The sequence below is a fragment of the Anser brachyrhynchus genome (assembly GCF_964034855.1).
Source record: "Anser brachyrhynchus genome assembly, chromosome: 4".
Lineage (NCBI taxonomy): Eukaryota > Metazoa > Chordata > Aves > Anseriformes > Anatidae > Anser > Anser brachyrhynchus.
Window position 1 is genome coordinate 16,270,971 of NC_137698.1, and position 18,638 is coordinate 16,289,608.

General features: G+C 49.9%; 1 protein-coding gene and 1 long non-coding RNA gene across 3 annotated transcripts in view; one reads left to right on the plus strand and one right to left on the minus strand.

Moving 5' to 3' along the window:
- The window catches only part of LOC308193986, a 318,815-nt gene that overhangs the window by 142,768 nt on the left and 157,409 nt on the right, over nucleotides 1-18,638 (minus strand). The window lies entirely within an intron of this gene.
- The window catches only part of SEPTIN11 (septin 11), a 66,419-nt gene that overhangs the window by 12,065 nt on the left and 35,716 nt on the right, over nucleotides 1-18,638 (plus strand). For both annotated transcript variants that reach the window (XM_080589235.1, XM_080589234.1), the window contains exons 2-3: nucleotides 14,305-14,419; nucleotides 18,008-18,203. In XM_080589235.1, coding sequence (XP_080445361.1) covers nucleotides 14,305-14,419; nucleotides 18,008-18,203 — 311 coding nt within the window. The remainder of the gene's footprint in view (nucleotides 1-14,304; nucleotides 14,420-18,007; nucleotides 18,204-18,638) is intronic.

Sequence of the window (18,638 nt, forward strand, 5' to 3'; positions counted from 1 at the left end):
AAAAGCCCACCTGACTGATGGCAAGAGGTATGGGAAAATATCCAATGAGTTGGAAAGTACATTTCCTCTTCTTTAGAGATGGAAGTCCCCGTAATTTGATCAAAGGCTTAGAACTGTATGCAGCATTACGTAAGTGACTTCAAGGGGACTTCCAGCGGACTTCCAGAGTGTGGAGAGCTGCCCAACGAGAGCTGTGCCTGCTGATTTACGCTGCCCAAGGCTATCGCCACCCCTTCCTCTTAGCACCTGGAAAGTGGCTCCAAATCTCTGACCTAGTCCATTGGGTTATAGGCCATAATAATGATCCTGTTGCCGAGTTAGGTACAGGCACCAGAGGGGTAATTCATTTGTCACATGAATTAATTTGTCTGTATGGAGGTGGTGACACAGGGCTGCCGTTCTCCCCCCGAGGTTTATAAATCAGCTTGCCCTTCTGTGCCGTTAGGTGACTGTGGTGTCTTCTCTCACCTCGCTCCATGGGTGATGTTGGATGGGTGCTGGGGCTGATTCCCTGCCCCAAGGTGAGGGGGAACTCGAGAGCAAGTCCCCAAGACACTGCCTTTTCCTTTCCTGCACTTGAAGGCTGCGGCTGTCTTCTGAGAGCAGACACGCTGACCGTGGGCTCTTAGTCCTGGAAGACCTTTGTGTTGGTTTTTGTTTTCCTTTCCTTTTTTTTCCCCCCTTCAGCTTAGCGTCCAATATGTTTTCTGTGGTTTAAGGGATTGCCTCTTGTTCTTTTTTCCTGATGTAATAAACATTGCTGTTGGAGCATCAGGCCCTTTCAAGTTGCTAGTTAGCGTTAGATCAAGGTCTCAGAATTGTTTATAAATGAGAATAGGATTTAATGGTTACAGGACATTTAATTAGTGTCTGCAATCTAGCCACTAATGGGGGTTTATTTATAGAAATACTGTTAATATTTTTGTTTAGGAGCTTTTTCTTTTTCTTTTTTTTTTTTTACAGGTAGCTCAAAATAATACCTAGTGTTCACAAAACTTAACAGTTAAAAGAAATACTGTTCTCTCACTTATTTCCTTGTACTTTATATGCTGTTCCCACTGGGCTCTCCTGTTCTGGGGTGCTGATTTGGTGTCTTGGGATATATGTGGCTTTTTCTACAGCAAAAATTAAAATTGTTGGCCTAAAAGAGGAAAAGAAAAAAAATGAGCTTAAGAAAACATACAGTTGGCTGAAGATTCAGGGGCTGGTAGCATTTGAAACAACTTGCATGAGGGGAAGTGTGGGACCTTGAGGTTTTACTTATTTATTTTTCATTTCACATTGGACAGTCTTGAAGAGACTTTCCCCTTCCCTCCCCCAGGAATTCCATGTGGCTTTTTCCCTTTCGAGGACTGCCGCAGCATGGCTGGCGTTGGTGGGAAGTTCAACGTGGGATCAGTCTCATCTCTGAAAGAATGAGCTTCCTGCCCCTGAAATCCAGATGCGCTTCTGAAAAACTTGCTGTAGATGTTCAGCAGCGCTGCTGAGCTTGAGATTTGTGCGAGCTCTCTCCTTTCATATGCCAACCCCCCTCCCGAATCCTTTAGCTGACACTAGTTGTTGTCCTTTCATCCGCTTTGTGAGCAAGTTCTTTCCTTTCAAGGAGAGAAACCAGTGTCTGAAATGGCACCTCTGCCAGCCTTGTTCCCCTTGCATGCCCAGCCTGGGCGTGCTCAATTGCGAGATGATGGGGAAGGAGGAAAAGGGTGACTGCAGGCTTGTGCTTTGAGAGACATCCAGCAGGGGGGCACGGGCAGATTTTTCACGTGTAGCGACTTCTGCCAGTTCTGCATGTGGCTTTATTTGTGTTATTAAGATTAAACTAATAAATCTGCTTGAAATTCTAGATAATGGGGAATTGATATTTGCCAGCGCTGTATTGCCAAGCGAAGGCTTCCTCCAGTCTGGGTGCCTGGGCCACACGACAGATTGCGAAGCTCGTGCTGCACGCTCGCGTGCTGCTGTTCTTTCTTAGTGAATTATCATCCGTGATGGCCTTTTATGTTAGCTGACATCTGCCTTCATTACAGGCCTTAGGGATCTCTGCAGTACAGTGTGTGGTGTAAAATGGGTGGTAGCTGGAGATCCTGCACGGGTTTCTGTGGAAAACTTAGGCTGTTTGCTTGCGTTTTTGTACAGACTGTTATTTGTTTTGAGCACAATCCCACAGCAAAGGCAGTGTCGCTTTCTCTCCACTTCCAAGGGGACTAGGGAAATGCCATTCTCAGCGCTGCCCCTGAACTGTGCAAGGCTACAGGACTGCTTGCTCTAGCCAGTGCTTGAGAGCCCGGATGGGTGCATACACCTCTATGCACAGGCTTCGAGTTGTTGCTCCCACAGAGACCGATCATCTTCTCTCCAAATACTGAACGGCTGGTGGGTGAGGGACTGAGCACAACTGTGGAAGAGAGCAATGGTTTGGTAGTTTGGCACCACCACTGCAGAACGCCATTCATCTGTGCTTCTGAGGTGTGCTGTTACATGGATTTTTTTTAAGCAGGAGCTTGCTGACAGTTTTCAGATGTCCAAGGCCGTGTGTGTGCTTGCTTGGAGACTGCGGGAATATGCGGTGAGGTCTGTTCTGAGCCTGTGCTTACAAATGTAGTGTCTTGAGGGGAAGCCTGGTAGCAAGTTTTGGGCTCTGGCAAGGAAGGGGGAAAGGGTGTAGATGCAAGAAGGATAAAAGTTATACGAGTTTTAGCTCAAAGGCCACAAGTCACATAGCTATCAGTTCATGGTACCAAACCAGGGTACTTGTTCCAAGGTACCAGTTCATGGTACCAAGCCATCTCATAACTATTGCCAGGCCTGTTTTTAGCACTCAAGCCAGGTGGGTGCATGGCCACAGCAGTTTAAAATGACAGGTTTGTCTGTGCTCATGCATTTTGCTGACAAGGTAAGGCCTGAATTTCCTCCCAACTCAGGTAGGCTTCGTTGTTTTGGTTGCCTCAATAGCTGTTCCTGTCTGACTGCTGGTAAAGGCACAGGAAAATGAAGGCAAATTGTGCGGGTGTTTATCCTGAGCACCTTGGACTTATCTGCTTTCCCAGGTCCTTTCTCCTTTGCAGCTTTTACCTCCTAGACGTGTCTTAAGAGGCGAGGTTGTTGCTTTTACTCGAGGTTATGCAATTGTAGCTTTCAGAAGTTCTGCGGCTGCTCTAAAACATGGCTTTTCCTGCTAAGGAGCACCTTGCTGCTAAGTAAGCTGCATTAAGTTATTAAATATTTAAGGAAATCATCACAGGTTGTTTAAAAGAGCAAAGACAGGTGAGGTGGCTACAGAAACTGAAGCTGCTGATGTACCCCGAGCTTGGCCTGTTGGGACAGCTGGCACGGCAAGCTCACATACAGGTTGGAGCTGTGCAAATGCTGCGTGCCCTTGTGAAGGGGGTGTCCAGGGGTCCTGGAGGTGAGGGACCAGAGCTGTGCCAGGAATGTGCCACAAACCCCCTGCATCCAGTGCTGGGGATGAAACTGTGCTCGAACGGCTTGGGAGCTGTGGTGTGGCCTCATTGCCTTTACAATGTATTCCCACCTGCACTGCTGACACTATTTATTTTATTCCCCAGGAATTCCAGTGGCAGTAGTAGAGGTGTTTGGAAAATAGGTCCCTGCAGAAGAAACTTGTCTGACGAGCCTAACGTTGCTGTAACTGGGGGAGGATCCCTCCTTGCTGGGCTGCGTTCCCAGGCTCGTCTCCCGTGGGGAAAACCCCAGTCTCCCTTTGGGATGATGGCATCTGCCTGAGCCTCCTTTGGAGGTGAGGTGAGGGCACTCGGAGGGCGTAGAGGAGGGAGGAGGTTGCTGTCAGTATTCTGTGAAAGGGGTGAGAGGTTTCTATGGGGGGGGACACAAAACAAGCCTCTGCTTCTCTAGCTCCTGTAGAGGGGATCAGCCTCGCCAGCAACCTGCTCCTTTTTACCCCTGTCTGTGGACAACCAGCAGCCTGCGACCTGCAATGTGGGACTGGCCGGGGCTGCAGGAGCCTCTCACTGACGTGGGTCTGTGGCACTGTGGGGATCCCCTCGAATTCCTGTGCAGTGGCAGCACGACATTTCTCTGCCTCGGCTGCAGCATCTGCACAGCCTCATTGCGGCTGACTTGTTCCAGATGGTAGGTAGCCGCTTTAATTTGGGCTGTCTTCACAGGCTTGCTGACACGGGCTCCTCCTGAGCTAATTTGCGGATGAAATCGATGGTGCCCAGGTTTTGCTGTCTGCAGTCCTGGGGAGCTGATGCGAGGGTTGGGGAGGGATGGAGAGAAACGTGATGTTTCTCTGTTTCAGTGCTAGCAGGGGTTCCCGTGGGAGATGTGATTTCAAGTCTCTTCTCTCTTGGAGGCATTCATTTGCTGGAGCATCTCCGTGGTTTTGTAGCTGGCTTCTCTGGCCCAGGCAAAAAAGAAGCGTGTGGGCCATACTTTGTCACAGGAGCCAGCTTTCATTGCTGATCTGTTTGCAGTGAAGGCTGAGGATGCGTTACAGAGGGCAGAAACATTCAGCTTCGGTTGAGAGTTTGGCTGTGCTGGGTAAGAGGCTTTGGTGGCCTGTGCTGTGGTGGGGACTTGCAGTTCTGTAGCATCTTTCACACTGTGTTCAGCATCTGTGATCAGCTAGAATGCAAAGAGATTTTTTTTTCCCCATTTATTGGGATCTGGCAGGGGAGTTCAGCGTAAAATGCATTGCAGAAAATAGAGGTGGGGCAGAGCAGGGCTCTCCACGTGGATGGGAGTTGGTGTCGATCTCTGGAACAAAAACCTTCTCAGCCACAGCCCCAAAACTGGGGCTGTAAAGCTCGTGTTTGGATTCCTTGTGACTAGTGAGTTAATCCTTTCTTCTGGTGCTGTGAATGTTTGTTTAGCCTTCTCTCTTACAATGCATTTATGGGGCTCAAACAGTTCAAGTGTGTGTTGGGCAACTGCCGGTGTCCTGTCTGGGGATTCTTTACGACTTGGAGTATCACCAGGATTGCAGTGGTCATCCAGCGCCTTTGTGATCCTGCCCCTTAGCGAGTGATGAATGTGGAGACGGCTGTGGGAACATTCCTGTCTGCAGTCCGCATGCGAGAAAAATGTTTTGTCTTGTGCTTCCCATCGAGCCCAGAAATGTGAGGTCTCTGCAGCAGTCTGTCAGCGCAGCCAGACACCAGGGGGATAAGGAGCCTGTGATGTGTCCTCGCGTCTTATCTCCTCCGAACGATACCAGTGTTATGGCTGTGCTGCAGGCCTGGATGGGATCTGCTTTTCCTGGGGAAGAACTCTGTGCAATTAATGCTTTTGGAAAGACAAAATACAGTCTTTCAAGGCAACCACAAAAATTCAGAGTTAATGAAGTGGAGGGAAGGAAGTACTTCAGCCAAAATGGGGAACCGCTCCTTGAAGCTATGGCCTATTTATAAAAAGCTTTGTGTAGGCTTTCCCTGCTAAAGACAGGAAAGCAAAGACCCACTGAAGGCAAGTGGGGAACATTGCTGTTGAGTCAGCTGAGAGCTTGAAGACTAATGTTTCAAGACTGTCAGCTAAATAATTCAGTAAGCCTTGACCTTTTTCTCTGCACGCAGATTTGGTTCAACTTAATTTCACTCTTGCTTCTGGTGAAAAAAGAAAAGAAAAGTGCATGCTGAGGTGAACATTTGTAGCCTCCCATATTCCTTGATTGCTAACCTGTTATTAATGGCGAAAGACTTGAGTAGTGCCCTAAAATAGCTTGATTTGCCCTAAGGGGCTACACATTCTTGTTTTCCTCTTCTAAAGCAGGTGCAAGGGCTGTGGCTTCACACCCCAAAATCACCCTCCTGTAGATTTGAATGAACAGGTTCAAATCTGGTTTTGCTGCTTTGTTATTGTCATCTTCATTCCTTGGTTAGAACCACGTACAAGTACACCCATCACCTGTGAGTGTCAAAAGCTGGCCTTGTCTACAACTGAAGTGTTTAATTTCTTCTCTTTCAATCCAGACAATGCTGGATTTTGGTAGCGTTGGGCCAGTGAAGTTTCACCGAGGAATCCCAACCTCTATCTAGCATTTGCCCTGACCCTAGAAGTCCTGGTAGGGATTTTGTAAAGAGTTCATTTGCCTGCTTCATTTACGTCCAAGCCCAAGACAAGTTGTCAGCGCACTTGTGTGAATTCATGCAGCTGAATAATTATTTCTTTGAAGCCAAGACCATCGGTGCTCACCACTGTGGTACCTGCGCGATGAACAAAGCATGCAGCACGTATGTATGTCATATTGTTCTCCTCTCACTTGAGGAGAATTAGAGTGCTGAGTTAGAACTCTGTAGCCTAGGCTCAAGACCACTAGTAAATAAATATTCTGAAGCTGTACGCCTTTATATACCCAGCTCTGCAGGGCTCACTTGGAAATCGGGTCTATGCAGAGACCTGTAGCACAACTTTTTGGTGTCTGCAGGGCAGCGCTGTGCTGTGACGCCCCCCCCACCTCCAAGCGAGCCAGCAGGGCATGGTATTAATGCCGATCCTGCTAATAGGTCCCAGAGCTAATTAATTATCCCGAGCACGGTATGGGGCACCTTTCAGTTCTGGAGCATGCTGAATGGGAGCTGACAAAATGTGCCCTTGATGTGTGGCTGCGTTTTTTTCAGGAAAGAAAACATGAGGTTAAGGAATGGCTAAAGCAGCCCCGCTCGCCTGTGCCTGCACCACCTCGTGAGGAGAACTGCTGCTTTTTGTGTTTGGAGCGGACCTTAATTTGATTCAGGTATAGGAACAGTGCTGCCTTGTTACAGCTCTGTAAGAAAGCCCTGTGGGCTGCTCCCCTTTCTAAAAAGCTCTGTATTTCGCCCTGGTTGTGTTCCCGCCACGAGCTGGGCTGGAGCTGGTGGAAGCCTGGGGAAGGCTTGAGGAAAACCTGGCGATGGGATCGGGTGCTGCACTCCCAGGTTTGTTAGCTCTGCCCTGCCGTGCCCAAGGTCAGTGTCCCAGAGAGCTCCCTGCGAGCAGGCCCCGCGTTAGCGCGAGTCTCGCTGGGTTCACGCATCAGGCTTTCCTGTGTTGAGTCCCATAGTGCGTGGTGCCTCCAGCTAAAGGCTTTTAGTCAAGTCTAAATCCACTTATTTAACAGCAGCTGTTTCAGGGCTATTTTAAGTGCGTGACAGTGGAACACAGAAGGAAATGGCTGTTTTTTTTTTTTCCCTCTCTGCTGTCTTGCAGAGCTACATCTGTGATGCTGCAGGATTCTGTAGCCAGGGGGTGTGAAAAGAACTAAAAAAAACAAAGCCTCTGATGTCCATGTAGTGCCATGCCTTCTTGCCATCTGCGCTTAGCTTCTGCCCTGCTGCTCCAAGTCGGTTTTAATTCCTGAGCCTAAATGTTCTCAGGTCTAACAAAAGCTCAGCCTTTTCTGGTGCCAGTATGGAGCAGCCTAGTGCTGCTCACACACCTTGTAGCAGCTGGTGGGCTGTCGGGCTGCAGCCCCCCTCAGAAACGCTTTGCTGGGAGCTGCTGAGAAGGATGCTGCGACTTCATCTGTGCCTGGCACTGGGAGGGTGGCAGGGGATGCCAAAAGGGGTTTACTCGCCTTTCTCCGCGCAGCATCTTGGAAGACAAAAGGCAGGGAAACTGCAATAAATCGTGGGGCATTTCAGCCTGGGGAGCCTGGTGCTGGTAACAGCTGGCATTTTACTTCATGTAAGTGATCAAAAAGACGGTTGTGTGCTGTCCTGCAGTTGGGAGAGATTGGCCAGAGGAGCAAGGAGCATCTGGTTCTCGTTGGGCTCTGCCTTTGGATGGTCGTCATTCTTGTTTGTCACATTGTCTTTCTTCCCCCTCCCTTCCTCCTTCCCTTCCTTCCTCAGCCCTTTTTTCTCCCCTCAGTGAGTTTACAAGTCTTGCTGGAATGCACATATGGTCCTTATCATCCCCAAAGTCCAGCTTTTTTTTCCTGGTTAGCAATTTGTGACATCAGGGGCCGTTAGAGGCATTAGTCACTTTTACTCCAAATAGAAAGGTTCGTGGCTTTTGGAAACCTATGGAGGAAAATGTCTTTTATGTCAGTTCTTGGCAGAAGTGCAGCCGTTACTGCTGCGAGCTTGCGCTGACCTTTAGCCAAGCGTTTTGCCTGGAAGATAAATGTTCGTTCCCACTCTCTGCAGCCACTTCGGAATTGTCAGATTTTGCTGACTTCCCTCTTCCCAGAAGAATGCGGCTGTATCCTTTTTCTCCATCCTCCTGCTGCGCTGCTGCAGCCTGCCAATGTAAGCAGCTCCCCGCCGGCGCGCTTGGAGGCGCGGGAGCGGCGGCAGCGCCACTGGCCACGGGATGCAGTTCCCTGCCGCGTGGCGGGGGCTGCGAGGCCCCAGCCCCTGGGTTGTTTGGTGCTGGGCCTCAGGGAGCTGTGTCCATGCTGGGGGCAGGTGGTTTGCCCGTGTGGATTTCCTTCCAGCAGCCAGGGAGTTTGCCAGGGAGTATTTAGGGAGTTTGGGCTAAGAAGGAAACTGGGGTCTCCTTGAGCAGGGGATTTTAAGCCAGCCTTGGCGAGAGGGGGCTTCATTTCCCTCCCTAGTTCTTGCCTCTGCTAACGCAGGCTTGTCCAGCATCAGCCAGCCTGAGGGCATCTCCTCTGGGGAGCCCCTAGCTTTGTCCCATGGGCAGCAATCTCATGTGAGGGGTCAGCATGAGACCCACACCTCCCCTGCCCTGCTCGGGGTGCTGCTTCCTGCCTTCCTCCCCCCTCCCAGGGCGACCTCTTGTCCTGATTCTCCAAGACTAAAAGGAAAACCAGCCCCCACGGGGAGAGCCTTTCTGCGTTCCCTGTGACCCCCATGGGTACCAAGAGAGGGAGCCAACTGCGGCACAACATTTTGTTGACAGTATTTCTTCTTACTGGCAGTCGGAAGACCTGGATCCTTGCTGTAATTTTGGACATTGCTGGAGGGCTGGGGCAGGGGACTTAAGCACGCTGTGTTAAGAAGCTGCTAAGCAGCTACAGCCTGTGCCAGCTCTTATCTAGGAAGAAGAGGATGGTTTTTCTGAGGTCTGGCCCTCGGGGCAGTCAGCAGGGAGCTGCAGCGGTGAGTCACCCGGCAGGATGGTGGGGGGTGTTAGCCGCCCAGCCTGCATACCTCTCCCATGGATCTGCATGGCTTACTCGACCTAGTAATCTGCAGAACAAGGCTCTGTCTTCCAAAGGGTCTGCGTTCCCGCGTGCAAAAAAAAAAAAAAAGACCTCCCAGGCTTCAGTAGCTTGCAGATGTGTCTGCCCGAGTCTGCAGCCAGCCAGCAGCCAAAGCACGGAGACAGGAACTCCCCCTCCTCTGCTGGTGACACTGATGGTTATCCTAGCCTGAAACAACACAAGTCCTTCCTCTCCTGATTAACTGATTGCTACGGGCTGTTTGCTCAGGGCACGGATGCACTAGCTGTGGCAGGGAGGGGGTGGTTCTTTCCTTTTGTTTTCCCCTGTTTTATTATACTTGAGTTCCCTCGCCCAAGAATTAGAGGTTCAACCATCACTGGGAATACCTAGTGCCCCGCTGGCGCTCAACGTTAACGCGGGGCGAGGGAACTATAGATCTGTCTCGTCCTGACTGCTCTTTGCTTCTGTGCTCACTGCCGTCTCCTGAGCCACCCTGTTGTCTGAGCAGATTAAAGTATCTCTGAGGTCCCTGGCTTTGGATGCAGCATCTGAGACTAGTTGAGAAACACGGGAACGTGCGCCTAGTAATCAGGCAAAAATGTAGCTGGCCTGAGCTGCTGACAACAATAAAAGCTTTCAGAATTTCTTAAAGGTTCCCCCGAAGTCGTGTGGTCTCAAATAACTAAACACTTGCTTCATATTTGTGGTCTAGCTCAATATTTTGCATACCAGCATTTTTCCCCTCTTGAATTTGAGGCTCGTTTTTGTTTTCTTTAACTCTTCAGAGGCCGTGTGAAAGTGACCCCCAGCTGTCAGGAGCGGTGGGACAGGAGGGGCTGAAGGGGAGCATTTTGCCGGCGGCCTTGAAGCAGAAGGGGCTCAGGCAGGAGGCTGCTTGGGCTGTGAGGGGACAGCTGCTGGGTGAGGAGAGCGGGGCAATAAATGCAGCGATCTTCCTGGCCCCTTGCTCTGCCGGCCTTTGGGAGATGCTCCTTCCTACACAAGGGAAGGGGTTTTGGTGATTCTCAGATCGCTTACTGGACACCTTCTGAAATATGAGGGCATGGTTTCGCTTTGTACCACGTCTGCATAAGTGGCACACCGCTAACCGTGCAGCCCACCCCTGTACCCACCTCCCCTCCTCACACAGACGTGCTGCTGCTGCTGTCTCCAGTGAGGGGAAAAATAAGTTTGTTTCCCTTTATTCCTGCTAGCTCTGCCAAGCCACCGTGGCTTAGAAGGAATGAGCTGATTCTCTCCTTGCACGTGCCTCGTCAGCCAAATTGTTTTATAAAGCTTCTCTGAATTACATCCAGGCAGGCCCCCTGGTTGCCGTAGAGCATCCCTTATAGCGCTGCCTGACCTATAAAAACGTTACCGCCAGCAGCCACGTGTGAAGAAAACCAGATCTGAAGTACAGCTAGCGGGGCTCTGAGACTGTAAACTCTTTCATGTCTTTTTGCAAGGAACTCTTATTTTTCCTTTAAGAGTGTTGGGAGATGGGGTCCTGACAATTGGTCTCTTTGTAACATCTTAAAGACCATTGCTGCTCCAAGAAACGCCAACTGCTAGGTGTGCTGCTTGTTAGGTGCAGGGCTGAGTGCTCCGCGTCTTTCCCACTAAACCAGCCTTTGTCTATTCACATAACTTGATGGCTTCTGCAGGTTTAAAATTGCTTCCAGAGGTTTAAAGTTGCTTGCTGGTCCTGTCGATGGTGCATGAAGGAGGGAAGGTTTGCCCTATATATATTTACCTCTTCAGTAGAAGAGGCATGACCATCTCCTAAGAAAGAGTTTAAAAATAAAGCCTGCTCTTGGAAAGCCTTAAAGTCTGTGACATCTGAGAATATCCACCCTCTGAGAATAGCCAGATACCTGAGCTCAGCAGTGTCTCTAGTGCAGACTGGCTGCCCTCTGCGGAGGCCTGGAGAGCTGCCGTTTTCCCCAGGCTGATCTCCTCCACGGCTCTTGAAGCTGCAAGCAGGGGGAGGTGCCCAGCCATCGAAGCTATCCTCTTGGTGTGCTTGCGAGAGGCCAGTGCTTCTGGATTCAGCAACGTGTCTGGGTGTTTGTGAGGCATCTCCTAGGGCAGTGTTACTGGCAGAGGGGCAGCTGATGAGTTGGTTTAACCCACAAGTGTGTTTAGGTGCAGCGTGGAGGAAAGAGAGGTGTTGGGCTGAACTCAAAGGCATGCTGATCACGTATCTCTGAAGGGAAGTGAGGAAGTCCCTTGGGAAGAGGTGGGCGGGCAGGGTGCTGGCATGCCTTCCCCCTGGGGAGATGCCACTGCTGCCTTCCTGCGGCAGGAGGAGTAACTTGGGGCTTTGAGCACTGTGCCTGGGCTTGCTGGGTGCACGTGGGGGCTCTGGGCCCATCTGTGGGGAAAAGATCCTGAAAGATCCTTTGCCTTGGGCGACCTCGGACTGCCCATCAACGAGAGGCACCCCGTTCGCATCGGGATGCCTCGCTTGGGGCCAAAACCCAGCCTGCCGACCCTCCTCTTGGCAGCCTGTCGCAGCAGCTCGCAGCCAGAGCAGCGTGAGCATCTGACTTACTGTCCCTGGTGTTTTAAAACACTTCTGCCTTGCCAGACTGACCGCGTGAATCACTCTCCCATCCGGCTAACTATACGCCGAGCAGTCACACTGGCTCTCCAGCAGCTTCCTTTCTGTGGTGCTACAGCCTGGGCTCGTGTGCCGCCCTGGCTTTCACTGCTTTCACTTCCAGCTGCCCCAGGCAGCTGCAGGGCTGGGGCCTGCCGGGCGGTTCAGCTTCTTTAGCACAGCGCAGTGCCTCCAGGCTCACTGGTAGTGGCGAAGGGAAAAACGGTGGCTGCAGAGTGGTTTTGGCCACGCAGGCAGCCCCACGCTGTTCATTGCGAAGGAAGTTTCCGGGTCCCCCTCTGCTAATCGTGGCGTCAAGGTGAAAGACAGAACTCGACCGCTGTGATTTTGCCGGAGCCCCACGGGGTTGTCCTGCAGCTTCCAGCCTGCTGGCAAAGCCCTGCTGCGGGGAGGGCGGCAAGAAAGGGGCAGGCTTTTGCTCAGCCTTCCCCCGAAAGTGCTGGAAGTGCGTGTGTTGGAGCTGGCTGCCGTGCTTCTGTTTGTGTTTGGAGCAGGATATTTATAAACGCCAGCGCCTTGTGGTCCTCCTGCCTTGTTCAAAATGCAGATCTGCAACGCTCCTGCAGAAATTGAGGTATTTTCTATATCCTCGCTACTGAGTGAGATGTGCTGCAGACTGGAGACCGCTGCGGGGAGATGGTGATGTGGGCTTGCGTTTCATCTCTGCACATGCCTTGGGCTCCTGAGCTTTTCCTGGGGTTTTGCTGTTCCAGGCAGATATCAGACTACACCTCTGCCTCGCGTTACCTGGCGCGGCTTGGGAAAAATACCTGGCCTTGAAAAGTGTGCAGATACTGGCTTTTGGTTTTCCCACTATTGATGTTTGCCACTTGCAGAAAAAGAAAGGGGGATGGGGATCAAACGATAATAAAAACATGGAGCAAAAAATAACTGACACAGATGCAGGAGATGAGTCTAACTCCTGTTCCTGCTGAGTAACTGATGATGAGGCAGTACTTCAGTATTTGCTTTCCCAAAATATAGCGGGGAAGGAGATACTGGTGCCGCGCTGAGGGGTGTTTAACACCCACGGCTTTCTGTGAAGCGTGTGAGTCATGGGCACCTATTGCTTTCTGGGATCTGCTCCGACTCCCTTCACTTAACCATAAACCCAAGCCCACTGGTGTTTTAAAAATACTCGTGTTACAAATATTCAATTTAACCCATTCACAACGCGCTAAATCCCTGGGTGTCCTTTCATTGTCTGGGGCTTTTCCCAGAAGATCACTGTTGTGGGTAAATGAGGTGAGGGTGGTTTTGTGCTGTTTTTTTCCAGCCATAGCAAGGGGGTGGCATCTCTTAATCGTTTTAAGCTCCTGCGGTTCCATGCTGCTGAATAGCCTCCAGTGCAGGGAAGGATGGAGGTGAACACTCAGGACATTGGCCATAAACCTTCAGACGAGCCTGGTCCAGGTGCCCAAGAAGGGAGGGCTCAGGCGTCCAGTGCAGGCGCATGGCAAACAGGAGCCCTGTGCCCCTGCTCCATCCATCTTCAATATGGCAACAGCACAGACCTAAGATTTTTTTTGTTCTATGCATTGTCTTTCTTAAAGAATTTCTCTTTTTTTAGTCTGAGTGTTATTTTCAGCAGCACCCAGCCCTGTTGTAACTGCAGCCAGTGGCCGGTCTGCGTGTTTTGAGGAGGGAAGCGGGGACGCTCAGCCATCATGCAGAAAGCGGCAAGTCATCCTCTGCTTTTGATTCTTATTTTAGCAACCAGAGGGTGTCTTTGTCTGCTCTAAAGCACGCTGATTTGGGGGAAAAGGAGCTGGTGCTGCCAGTGCCTTTAAGCCAGGCTGAGGCTGGAATTTAGCTGAGCAGTAGAGCTTAGGTGGAGTGACTGCTGGAAGTGTTTGGGAGTGGAGAAAGGTCTTAAGTTAGGGAGTTAAGTTAAGGCCTTAAGTTAGGGACAAACGTGTGGAGAAAGATGGTCTGAAATAACAGCAGAGCTGCTCCAGGGCTGCCGAGTCAGTTTGTGCTGAGGATGTTGGCATAACTGCGATTTGCTGGGGAAAGAGATAACCCAGCTGGCTGCTTTTTCCAAGCCCGTCTGTGAATTACTGTACAACTGTTGTGGAGAAGTCCTAAATATAATCTTGGAGCCGCTCCACATCTCCCTCCTCTGCCACCACCTTACCGCCCATGAAAGAGCCCTGTCTCTTTGGCATGAGCAGTCAGGTCCCCATGGGTCCTGGGGGCACCTTGCAGCTGGGGTTCCTGGGGTGCCTGGCCTGGTGTCGTGCTGCTGGAGGCGCTGAGCAGCGGCACGGCTTCATAAATTGCGTGGGAAGCGCTGGGAACGGTGCCCTGCTTTCCCACCTCGTGTCAGACGAGGCTATTTGTAAACCGAGGCATCCGCAGAGCATCGTGTGTGCTTTTTTCCCCGTCTGGCCAAGGCCTGTGAAAGCTGGGAAGAGATGTAGCTGGCCTCAGAGGTGTTGTTGCAGTGTCAGCTATGTCCCGCTGTGGCCATACTGAAGCGTTGCAGCACACGTGTGTTGACGAACTCCTGTGTCACCCTGACAGGTGTTGGGTGCAATGTGCTGCTCAGGGTCCCCATTACTTGCCTTTCTTCTTGGCTCTACAGAGCGATGACCTTAGGAACCTGTCCCTCTCCGGCCATGTGGGCTTCGACAGCCTCCCTGATCAGCTGGTCAACAAGTCAACGTCACAGGGCTTCTGCTTCAACATCCTCTGCGTGGGTAAGTCGTCCTGCACTGCTGGGCAGCCGTCTCACACCACGGGGTGCACACACGTCCCTAAACTAGCCCCTTCTCCCTTGTCCAAGGGGGTAAGACCTCAGCAATTTGTGACCATAGCAGCCTGAAAGTTACTGTTCCTTTGCAGAGCTACTCCAGGGTAAAATCTACTCTTCTTTCCCTTTCCCCCTCCTGTCCCTTGGCTTAAAATATCGGAGTTTCTAGGTATTAATCTGCCCTTTTGATGATTCTGCAATCTTGCTTTTCCCAAAGGCTGCCATAAGGAAAATAAGTTGATCTGGGAACTAAATGAATTTTTAAAAGAATGTTAACTTAAATCTGTCTCTCCTGGGGTTAGGTGCAGAGGCTGTTTCTCAATAAATTGCATTCCTTCCCTTCCAGGCTTTGTCTGCCTGTCTTGTTATAGTCTTAGTTTTTCCAGTTGGAAACGATGCCATTTTTAGTCTCCAAATGATGTACTTGAGAACAAAGCCTGTCACCTGTTCTCTGCTGCATTTAATCGGGGTGCTGCAAGTTGGTTTTATAGCCTGAGCTATTGTCTTATTTTACCTCAGTTTTTCAGAGGTGAAATACGGGAAGGTACCTGATTCTTGTGGATATAGAAAGGTACTGGCTGTCACTGCACTCTGTGCAGATAGAAGTCCATCGCTCAGCCCTAGGGAGCTGTGTGCCAAAACAGCATTGACCTGGTGGTGGACACCTTCAAGGTGTCCCCTGTGATGAGACGAAATAGACAAAAAAGCTGGCTTTTACTACTAATCTGACAGAGCAGTCCACAAACAACATCTGTTCGTGCATTGTTCACTTAAGCCCTTAAGAAGGCAATATTGTCCCCTCTAACAAGTTACGTTAATTAGCTAGGAAAAAAATCCAGCCCTCTGATTTTTCTGTGGCAAGCTGAGGCTTTGTCTGCAGTGCTGGATAAGCCATCTGAAAAAATCTGGTGAACAAACTTGACTCTTCTCTGTAGCCTTGCATGTTGAAGAACGAGATAAGAGAGTAGTATGCTTGTGCACGCTCAGGCTATCAGCCACCACGTGATGCTTCTAGCAGCATGAAACCATTTAAAATTCAGCAGGGAACATCCCGATTAGCAGGCAGCCCTTTGATCAAAATGGCATAAATTAATTGCCTTTTTCTCTGGCAGTAAATATTCCTCTCTTAGTGTGACTTGATATGTCTCCATTAACACAGCAATTTGCTCCGACTCCTTTCTCTTATAAAATGTGCTGATCAACCATTTTTAGCCCCAAATTAAGTTTTCATACAAATTGCTGCAGTTCTCCAAAGAGGAGAAACCTCCCCCTTAAAAAAGAAACTTTAGAAATTGTGTTTTGAGAAAGGACACAATTAACTTTGCCATGGTAATGCGAAGCTTTTAATTGTAGGGTGAATGGCTGAAATGCTGTGAAGTCCATCTGGCACAGCATGCAGCAGTGTTGCATTTGCATCAGGAGCTCACTGAAATCTGTGGCTGCCGAGTTTAACAGCCTGTGCCATCAGCTTAGGGCTGATCTTTTCAAGTGGCTTGCGTTTTATGTGGGCCTGGATTTGGAGCTAACATCTTGCACATAGGTGCTGTCTTCCCCCTCTCTTCTTTCATTTGTTTGTTCTTTTGAAGTTTGCTTTATATCCTGTGGCTTCCCAGGTCAGGAAAGCTGTGACAGGCATGTGTGCAGCTGATTTTGTTTTATTGGTCTGTAAAGAATCCCTTACCTTCCTGAGCCTAGCACAGAAGTGGTCAAAGTCAAAGCCAGCAAAGTGAACTGTCGAGTATTGCAAAGTTGCTGAATAGCAGAGTTCATTTCTGTGGATGCAAATACTGCTGAGGTCTTCTAAGTTGGGGGGGTTGCACATTTTGAGAGAGAGATTTTCATCCTAGGAAAGCTGCATACAACCCAGAGAGCTGCTTGGAGACCATCCCAGGTGCAGGGTCCCTTCTCCCACCTTAGTTTTTGCACTGGTTAATCAATCAGTTGAATTTAAGATTTTCTGGAGGGGAGGTCCTGTTCACAAGCGAGTGGTTTGCCTCAATGCTAACTGTAGTGCCACAGCGAATGTGGTTTGCAGTTCACCAGAAGAGATGCAGCTTGACATTTCTGCCATGAAATAATATGCAGAGAGGAAATTCTTCTGAAATCTTGGCTAGTCATCATGTGTCAGAGGTGATGAATGGCAGCATAACTCACTAGAGAGACTGGGGTAGGATCCCCTCGCAAGCCTGACCTGCAAATGCCAGAGCTGCGTGCTGCAGTGCAGAGCCCTGTCCCAAATCCTGGCCTCTCTCGGGCTGGACCGACCTCAGGATGTCCCCTCAGCCCCCTCCTGCTCACAGCAGCTGGAGAGGGTAATGCTCAGCAGACACTTCTGACTTCAAAATGGGATTTAGGCTAATGCTTTCATCAGTGTTACTAATTGCATCAGGGGATTAGCTGACCTGTTATAGTTTAAAAAGTTGTATTTATGTAGTGTGCTATTTCTTTTTTTTTTTTTTTTGACTTCTTATGTACTTGTCTCAAGCTTTCATTGCCTGAGTTTCCCTATGGGCTTTTCTGTAATTCCCTTGAAAAAAGAAAAATTGAGTTTGGGATTAAAAAAAAAAAAACAAACAACAGAAACGTAAAAGCGTGGAGAGCCAGATCTCCCCTTGGGAATCAAACTTAGGGTTAAGAGAATTTACAGTTTGATTCTGTAAAGAAAGTTGTGTCAGAGCTAGGACTTGGCCAACACTGCTAAAATAGAATAAAGTATTTCTTGAGTAGAAGTGCTTCATGCTGTCCTCGATACAGATGTCCCTTGCAAGCCGGGGGGGGTTGGGGTTCTTCATGCCACCAAGCAGGAAGGAGCCTGCAGCACCGGTTAGGTCATACCAACGTAAAAACCACGGGTAACAGCTGAACACTGCTGGAAGCAAATAGCTCCCTGGGAAAGGCATGATCGTTTGTCTTTCCTGCACTGCCAGCGTAGCAAGTCGAGTAACCAGCTTCTGGCAGCAGCAGGCACTTGCTGGTGCACCGCCGACGGGGTCCCTTCCCTTCTCCACACAGGGGGCCTCACTCAGTAAATGTCTGAGTAACTGTTCTTAAAACTGTTACGTCTTTTTATTTAATTCCCTTGCTGTTCCCAGCACAGCAGCCAGGCTCTTCACCTGCAGGTGACGGCTTTTAGCTCTGAAGGCATTTGGTTTATCTCTCTATCTGTCGGAGCAGCAGTTTTTGCCTGGCAGGGGTTCATTCCGGATTCACAGCCCCGGTGTGTGGTGCTTTGACTGGGGATGTCTGCAGGGTACGTGTGTGACCTGCACAGGAAATGGGTGAGAGCCCAGCAGAAGCCAGAGCTACTGTCACCTCCTGATGTCTGCCAAGTCCCTGGTTCGGTCCTGGGGGATTGCTAAAATTGGGGACCTTCTCAAAAGATGTGTTCCTGCAGGGATTACTTTGCTTAACTGTGTGTGTGTAGCCTAATTCCACCGCTACCAAAGCGGAATAATTCCTTAACCTGGTGAATGTGCCTGAGACTGAGCTGGGGACAAGGGGTGGCATTGTACTGACCCTGCCTTTGTGTGCCCAGGTGAAACTGGCATCGGCAAGTCAACGTTGATGGACACTCTGTTCAACACGAAGTTTGAAAGTGAGCCTGCGACACACAACGAGCCTGGCGTGAGATTAAAAGCCAGGAGTTATGAGCTCCAGGAGAGTAATGTCCGTCTGAAGCTGACTATCGTTGACACGGTTGGATTTGGTGATCAAATTAACAAAGATGACAGGTAAATTTATTTCTTGTATCCTTGTGCTGAGGTGCTCTGAGGTCAGAAGGGCTTGATCCTCTGTGGGGACCAGGGTAGGTCCCCTGCTGTTCTGGGGATGTTTCCTGATCCTGCATTGCTGGCCCTGCAAGACAGGTAGGAGTGGCAAGAAAGTGAAGTGAAGAACAAACGAATCACCTAGTAGGCTCCAAAACTGATACTGCATTTCTGCTCTCCTTGTCTCTGTGCAGCTTAGTTTAAGTATCTGCTTGAATTGAAACATAAAAATATTTGAAAATGTGTGCTCAAATTGCAATTGCATTGCTGTTTCTTAGGGGGCTGGGACTCAGATCGTAGCTCCTGCTCGCACCATCCCACAGTGCTCAAAGTCTGGGTGGGTTTTACTTTAACCTTGTGCCTAGGTGCTGATTTTCATGGTGTGCGCATGAAGTAAAT